The 7,811-nt window shown below is 38.1% G+C and overlaps 2 protein-coding genes and 1 long non-coding RNA gene across 3 annotated transcripts in view; 1 reads left to right on the forward strand and 2 right to left on the reverse strand.

Moving 5' to 3' along the window:
* Window positions 1,554-4,314, forward strand: LOC104711476 (autophagy-related protein 13a). The gene is made up of 3 exons (XM_010428178.1): window positions 1,554-3,250; window positions 3,350-3,531; window positions 3,796-4,314. Exons 1-3 carry the CDS (start codon window positions 1,910-1,912, stop codon window positions 4,124-4,126), a joined length of 1,854 nt encoding a protein of 617 aa, XP_010426480.1. The 5' UTR covers window positions 1,554-1,909; the 3' UTR covers window positions 4,127-4,314.
* LOC104711478 lies at window positions 4,482-5,490 on the reverse strand. Its single transcript, XR_755310.2, has 4 exons — window positions 5,454-5,490; window positions 5,222-5,363; window positions 4,976-5,140; window positions 4,482-4,892 (listed from the first exon to the last, which is right to left on the reverse strand). It is a non-coding gene; the product is annotated as an uncharacterized LOC104711478 (long non-coding RNA).
* Window positions 5,565-7,811, reverse strand: part of LOC104711479 (ubiquitin carboxyl-terminal hydrolase 26) — a 7,616-nt gene continuing 5,369 nt past the window's right edge. Inside the window, exons 9-14 of the mRNA XM_010428179.2 lie at window positions 7,581-7,788; window positions 7,242-7,313; window positions 6,549-6,764; window positions 6,037-6,300; window positions 5,805-5,946; window positions 5,565-5,723 (exon numbers count right to left, since the gene is read on the reverse strand). Coding sequence (XP_010426481.1) covers window positions 5,629-5,723; window positions 5,805-5,946; window positions 6,037-6,300; window positions 6,549-6,764; window positions 7,242-7,313; window positions 7,581-7,788 — 997 coding nt within the window. The 3' untranslated portion in view covers window positions 5,565-5,628. The remainder of the gene's footprint in view (window positions 5,724-5,804; window positions 5,947-6,036; window positions 6,301-6,548; window positions 6,765-7,241; window positions 7,314-7,580; window positions 7,789-7,811) is intronic.

Raw genomic sequence — 7,811 nt, forward strand, 5'->3', positions numbered from 1 at the left:
AGAGCCGCTCTTCCGCCTCCTCAGCCACCACCGTCCGCTGCCACAGCTGAATCATTTGCATCTTCATCTCCTCCACTTCTCTCTGGAGCTCCATGTTTCTCCTCCGTAGCGCCTCCATCTCTTCCGCTGACACGGTCACGTAGCTTCCTCTATTTGCCATTAGTTAATTTTAATTGTATAGTTTCTGTATGGTGGTCTTTTTTTTTACTTGTATCTTTGTAGAGTGTTAGGGTTTGATGATGTTCTTTAATAGGCGTTCTGTGTAGCTTTAGTATGTCTAGGTTCAATGTATCTCCTCTTTAAGTATTTTATTTGGGTCAATATATATGTTCTCCTTCTCCTTAACTTAATTAAAAGTTTAAAACTTATACATAGTCGTCATGGCTTCTGTATGTAACTATTATGGGAAATAATAAACATATAAGTCAAGTTTTGAAGACATACATGCACCTACCAGAAAATAATTTGTATGTTTTAAGATCTTCAAAAAAAGGATCTATTAGAATTTAAGGTCTAGGTTCCAATTCAAATATTAATCAGATGTACAAAACTTATTACGAAAATTTCCAGCTTTTATCCATGTGGTTCATTAGTTTGAAAATTAACATACGTACGGTTAATTTATAAACATAATAGTATGCAATCAATTTCGTCCCGTGGTTTACAATTACACAAACACAAATTAATCTTGTCATAGAAAAAAAATAAAAATGTGTTGGCATGATCATCAGAGTCTGATGTATATGTGGACCTTCATCGATTACATTATTGAATAAGTAGGGCTTCGAGTGAGTCTAAAGCCAATCACTATAGTTTTCTAAATTTGTTTCAAATTATTTAAAGTTTATTAATTTGAAAAGAAAACCCTCTTAATTTTATGTTACTTGGTATATAGCTTGTTATGATCGAAAAACGGTGATGGTCTCAAAACCAATATACCGTATACCAACATCTACACAACCACTATTAAACGGAAAAATTTTGTACCGTATCTATTTTGCACAAAAAAAAGATAATGGATGGATGCATATATGTGACATTATCCTTTGTTACATATTTATACAACAACAATATTAGCACAAAATACAAAACTATATAGCAAAATATAATCGAATTTCTATTTAATAAAACAACATAACACTTAAGAAAGTTCAATTTGAAAAACACCATTATGCTAAGAAATATATTTCAATCTATGAAATAAAATATTTAAATACCCTAAAATGTTTTAAATATTTAAATTTGATACGAATTATCCAGAAATGTCATAAAATAACAGTTAGCAGACCTGGTGCGTATACTTCACCGTCTTCTACCAGATAAGCGCGTAAGACTCAGGCTGTAAACATTAAAGAGTTAATCGACTCAGTAATTAAGTGGATAAGAGAAGGGTAAAATCATAACTTTTCAAGTGAAGAGAATAAAAGACGTGGCTACTCCTCATTGGTTGCGTTCACGAAAGTCGAATTTAATTATATTAATAATCTAATTTCCACAGTATATTCTAAAAAAATATCGTATATGTGTTTTCTTCTACCTCTGAAACACTTTTTAATATTTTGTATATTTGTTCATTCATCATTCATCATTCATCATTCATCATTCATCATCATCTGCGTGTAAAACACATTCACGGCATCGTTGGTTGACGTCTCAGATCTTTCTAATAAATCTTCCTCACGGTAACCCTAACTATTCGAATCTGCTCTTCACTTTCTTCATCTGTGTTTTTGTTTCCCTTCAGTTTCTGCTACACATTCTCCTGAAAGCTTTTGTTATTCTAGATCCTTCTCCCAAAAAAAAAAAAAACGATTCCGTGATCTCCAATCTCGTAGATCACTTGTAGATTTGGAAAAATTTGTTAGGGATTTGGTTTTGATTATTTTTAGAAATTTCTGGTAGTGGAAGAATGGATTTCCCAGAGAATTTGCCATCGGAGGATGTAGGGAGATTAGAGCAGATAGTATCTCATTTCTTCCCAAAGGCATTACACATAGTTCTCAATTCTAGGATCCCTTCGTTGCAATCTCGTGGTCGTACTCGTGAGCGTTGTTTATCATCATCATCAGGAGCAGGTCTTAATAATAATAACGTTAGGAAAAGTGATAAATGGTTCAATCTTGTTATGGGAGATCGTCCCGCTGCGTTAGAGAAGTTGCATTCTTGGCATAGGAATATCTTGGATTCTATGATTATTGATATCATACTCGTTCATCCCACCACCACCATTCCCACTCATGATGATGATCATCATCATCATGATGTTAGATCAGCTGAGACTGTGATTGAGAGGTGGGTTGTTCAGTATGAGAATCCTTTGATTATGTCTCCTCAGAGTTCTGAGTCTGTGACTCGTTATCAGAAGGTTTACAAGAAGTCTATCATTATGTTGCGGTCTCTTTATGCTCAGACTCGTCTTCTCCCTGCTTATCGTGTCTCTAGGCAGCTTAGTTCGTCTCTTGCCTCTTCTGGTTATGATCTTGTTTACAAGGTTTCGTCTTTCAGTGATATACTCTCTGGTCCTGTGACTGAGACTATGAAAGAGTTTCGCTTTGCACCTGTTGATGTGCCTCCTGGTCGGCTTTGTGCCTCTGTTACTTACCGTTCTGACTTATCTGATTTCAATCTTGATACTCACATCACATTGCCTCCAAGAATTATAACCGATTATGTTGGAAGTCCTGCTACAGATCCTATGAGGTTTTTCCCGTCTCCAGGGAAAAGTATTGAAGGCACATCTTTTATTGGTAGAGCTGGTCGTCCTCCTTTGACTGGTTCTTCTGCTGAACGTCCACATAGCTGGACCAGCGGCTTTCACAGACCTCCAGCTCAATTCCCAACACCAAACCAGTCTTTTTCCCCTGCTCATTCACATCAATTTTCACCTGGTTTACACGATTTCCACTGGTCACGTACAGATGGTTTTGGTGGTGACAGTCACCAGCTCTCACCTCCTTTTTCGCCATCGGGTTCTCCCTCTACTCCAAGATACATTTCAGGGAGTAACAGTCCACGGATTAATGTGAGACCAGGGACTGCTCCAGTGACCATTCCTTCTTCAGCCACTTTCAACAGATACGTTTCATCTAACTTCTCTGAGCCAAGTAGGAATCCACTCCCTCCCTTTTCCCCCAAAAGCACAAGGCGCTCCCCTTCATCGCAGGACTCTTTGCCTGGGATTGCCTTGTACAGGAGTTCGAGAAGCGGAGAGTCTCCTTCTGGATTAATGAACCAGTACCCTGCCCAGAAGGTTATGCCTCTCTCTTTTTGTGTTTCTTTTTTAATAGAAGAACCTGATCAAAATGTTTTGCATTGCCTTGTCTGATATGTTTTTTAATCTACTCTTCAGCTGTCAAAGGACAGCAAATACGATTCAGGACGCTTCTCTGGGCTTCTGTCTTCAAGTGGCTCACCAAGATTCGGGTTTTCTAGGAGTCCTAGTAGATTATCGTCCCAAGACGACTTGGATGACCCTGACTGTTCATGCCCTTTTGATTTCGATGATGTTGACGAGTCAGGACTTCAGTACAGGTAGTTGGCTTAACTTAAATCATTCAAAGGAAGTCTTGTATACTTGGATTAGTTTTCTGAAATCATTAAGATGTCATCACGAAAACACTCATATGTTAGCTGTTTAGTATAATGTGAAATTGGTTGACATTGACAAATCTGTACCTGGCCTTTCTTTTACTGTCGTCTCTTTATCAATTTTTGTCTGTCAATTTCACTTATTCTTGGGATTATTAGTCTTTGGTAGTATATGATGACATAGATTTTGCAAATTTCTCGGTGCAGCCAAAGTCTTGACCGGAGGAAAGCTTCAAGCTCTATATCACAGTCGCTACCTATAGGGAGAAAGTCATCACAGGACGCAGCGGTTGGTGTTCTGGTTCACATGCTGAAGACAGCACCGCCATTGCGACAAGACTCAAGCACTTACATGGCATCAATGTCTGGGGTCCAGAGAGAAGGTTCAGTATCAGTGTCAGTGTCAGGAACTGAATCTGAATTTTCGATGGCTCGAAGCACATCAGATGCACTAGAGGAGCTGAGAAACTACAAGCAGCTCAAAGACTTGCTTCTATCAAAATCCAAGAGTGGATCTGGAGCAACTCGTGTCCACTGAGCCATCCACTGAGCCAAACCAAACAGCGATCAAGATTATATCGGATGTATGTTTGTAAATATGGATTTGATGACGAATAACTTGACTCTGTTGTATATTGCCAAGGAGCAATCACGTTTTAATTTCTGTAAGAGAACTTGCCTTTGAATATGCACATAAAAATAAAACTTGAATCTTTTCACTGTAAAGTAGTGAGTGTTGTACAGTGTTTTTTTTTTTTGTTGCTGATTGATCAGAGAAATCCTTACTTTTCTCGTCAGTGACACCTGCTTAAGGGTGAAACATCAAATACCAAAAATGCTGTAAACCGAGCTCACCGGAGAATTACTCGTTTTGTGACATTGCAGAGTTCATCTATAATCTAGTGAACAAAAACACTAACTCCGGATTCATGAGTTTGGTTCATATATATACATATTAGGGCAAAAGGCCACTAGATTTTTGTTTTTTTGCTAAATCAAAAAGTCACTAGATGAGTAACACAAACAGTTACTCTTTAGCTCTAACGAGAGAGAGAGAGAGAGAGAGAGAGAGAGGAGTTTAAAACGCAATGCTCATTTAGCTAAAGTATACACCTAAAACACACACAAAGTCAGCTTCGAATAGCCATCCACAATAAGCCTTTGAATCTACACAAATTCAGCTAGTGCAAGCTTTCTCCAAATCTTTGCGTTTGTTTTTTACACACAAAACAAAGCTCCAAAGCCTTGCTTGCCTTCACAAAAAACTGACCCAAAAAATGTCTCGTCTGTCTCCTGCACAACTACTGAGAAACACAAAAAACATAAGACACCGCAGATAGGAATAGATTATAGTTTCAATAAAGTAGCTTCTTATGAGTTATTTTACCTCTTCTAGATGGTCCAATGACTCTTTCTCACACATTCTCTTTTTACACTTTGATCTCAAAATACAATTCCTAACAGGCTTTAGAAGAGATATCCCCAGTCAATAGCGTCCCTCGAAACCCTTCTTCGATATCTTGACCTCCCGTTTTCTTATCACATAACTCATCTGTTGAAACATCAAGATGATAATTAGTTTTTCATGGACATCTCAGTAACCAGACAGCAAAATAATGGTAAATTTGGTTACCAGCAATATCGCGGTGTTCATGCATCTCAGTATCTCTCACCCAAAGCTTGTCACCAGGGAATATGTTCATGTCTGCAAGGGTTGCAGATTCCTGATCAATTACTTTTGTGCCTTTGTGAAGTTCCTGGTTTTCCTTCATCACCTGCATATATTATATAAACCCCGTTTTGTTGTGTATCTGCAAGTAATCTACTGAAACGAAAAAAAAACACTACGTCATAAAGAATCTTACCCCAAGTAATTCCCATATCATCATCTTTAATTGGTACNACATAAGACACCGCAGATAGGAATAGATTATAGTTTCAATAAAGTAGCTTCTTATGAGTTATTTTACCTCTTCTAGATGGTCCAATGACTCTTTCTCACACATTCTCTTTTTACACTTTGATCTCAAAATACAATTCCTAACAGGCTTTAGAAGAGATATCCCCAGTCAATAGCGTCCCTCGAAACCCTTCTTCGATATCTTGACCTCCCGTTTTCTTATCACATAACTCATCTGTTGAAACATCAAGATGATAATTAGTTTTTCATGGACATCTCAGTAACCAGACAGCAAAATAATGGTAAATTTGGTTACCAGCAATATCGCGGTGTTCATGCATCTCAGTATCTCTCACCCAAAGCTTGTCACCAGGGAATATGTTCATGTCTGCAAGGGTTGCAGATTCCTGATCAATTACTTTTGTGCCTTTGTGAAGTTCCTGGTTTTCCTTCATCACCTGCATATATTATATAAACCCCGTTTTGTTGTGTATCTGCAAGTAATCTACTGAAACGAAAAAAAAACACTACGTCATAAAGAATCTTACCCCAAGTAATTCCCATATCATCATCTTTAATTGGTACACAGTCGTTGTTGCAGACACTTTCAGACTTGTCAGGTTTCCATAATTTGTTCTCCGAGATCGCTTTGAAGTACGCCGATCCACCTCAAAGCTGGTGTCAGATACCTCTAACATTGCTTTTGGAGCTTCCTTTCCACGCACAAGACAGACAAATACATCTCCCTCAGAGTAACTAAGTTTCTGCATCAACTCACAGCTTTCTCTGTCTCCTATGCATTCCTCACAAATCTAGCGAAAACAAAAGATCCTGTTAAATGTGAATCTATTCATGTAAGTCATACGATAAACAATGCGAATGCAACTGATCACAACTGCTTTTGTAAAAAACAGCATAACGTAACGCATCTAGACCAATGTGAAATGTTAAGCCAACATTGCCATTCAATAATATTTCACAAGCTCAAGATGTTGACAAAAACAAAAGGCTCGATATAAATATAACTGCTACATGTATTGGAACACAATAATGCAAATACCTCTGGGGATGCCCTTAGAATAAGCTGTCGAGCATCGATGTCCATATTCTCATCAGGAGAAGAATGCTTCTCAAGATCAATGACGTTTGGGGATGAACTTTGCTCTGTATTGTCACCAACCTCAATAAGAGCAGATACTCCATCCTCCATGAGCCCTCCCCACTCCTCACAGAAATATTTCCAATCAAGCTCAGAGATGATTGTCAGCTTGTCAGTCTAGAAAAGAGGTGCAAGAATACTACGATTAGATCAAAGTCAGCATTCTCTATCTCAAGTCTCTGTTTGGGACTAAAAAAAGCCACAGAACACGAGAGAGGATGTAAACTGAATTGACAATCAAAATACAAATTTGTTGAATTGAGAACATGATTTCTTTTACTTCTCTCAGTGAAACAGCAATCACACCACAGAACCACGGAACCAAATCATCAGAACCAGTAACAAGGGTACATTCTCCCAAGCTCTAAAACCAGTCCCAAAACACTCAGACACCTCTCCACACTTGATTAACCTCTTATTTATACTAACTTTACTTCTACAGAAACAAGTTATTTATGTTCATGACAAGTGTTTGTTGAAGCCTCTCTGTGATTTTGGTGAACACATATCAGTTCCCCATTCCAATATTGGCTTACTGTTTCAAACGGTTTCAAAATAGATTGGGAATCATCTCACGGTATATGATGCACTTACAGATGGATTTTTCTGAAAAAATGAGCCACGTTTGCAGATAAGTTCAGGGAGCCTTTCAAGGAGGCGTGTGTGCTGAAACAAACAACCATAGGAACAAACCATTAGTTTTATGCTCAAAACTGGAAGTGCGAAGGTAATATAAGGCCTGCTGATATATGACAGCTTATATTTACCCGCGTTTACTAACACATATTAAAATAGTTGTATGAGAGGAAACAGAGAAAGCGGTCAGGGAAACCGATTTAGATTTAAGCTTTTCTGTTCATATAGAGCTTAACCCCACTATATTCAACTGCCAGAAAATTGGAAACCTACTCACTGCCGAGAAATGGATCTTACCTTCTTACATTTGAGAGTATTAATGACTCCATCAAGACGTTCAGGCTCAGGAGCTGACGAACTATTTTTTCCAGTCATGTTAATATAGATTCTCCATTGCACTAGCCACGGAGATGGTAACAAGAAATATCGGCATTGCGGCGTTAATGGTATACCCTTTCCCGTGGCTAACTTCTCGTGATTTTGGCGCTGCTTGATCTTTAATGTTCTGTTGCATCAGATAGAAGGTAA

The sequence above is a fragment of the Camelina sativa genome, chromosome 9 (genome assembly GCF_000633955.1).
Source record: "Camelina sativa cultivar DH55 chromosome 9, Cs, whole genome shotgun sequence".
Taxonomy (NCBI): Eukaryota; Viridiplantae; Streptophyta; class Magnoliopsida; order Brassicales; family Brassicaceae; genus Camelina; species Camelina sativa.

Bases quoted from the DNA above. Each gene is read 5' to 3' on its own strand.
- LOC104711476 (XM_010428178.1), top strand. From the start codon at position 1,910: ATGGATTTCCCAGAGAATTTGCCATCGGAGGATGTAGGGAGATTAGAG. The intron at 3,251-3,349 runs GTTATGCCTCTC...TCTACTCTTCAG, and splicing joins ACCAGTACCCTGCCCAGAAG to CTGTCAAAGGACAGCAAATA. The intron at 3,532-3,795 runs GTAGTTGGCTTA...TTCTCGGTGCAG, and splicing joins GAGTCAGGACTTCAGTACAG to CCAAAGTCTTGACCGGAGGA.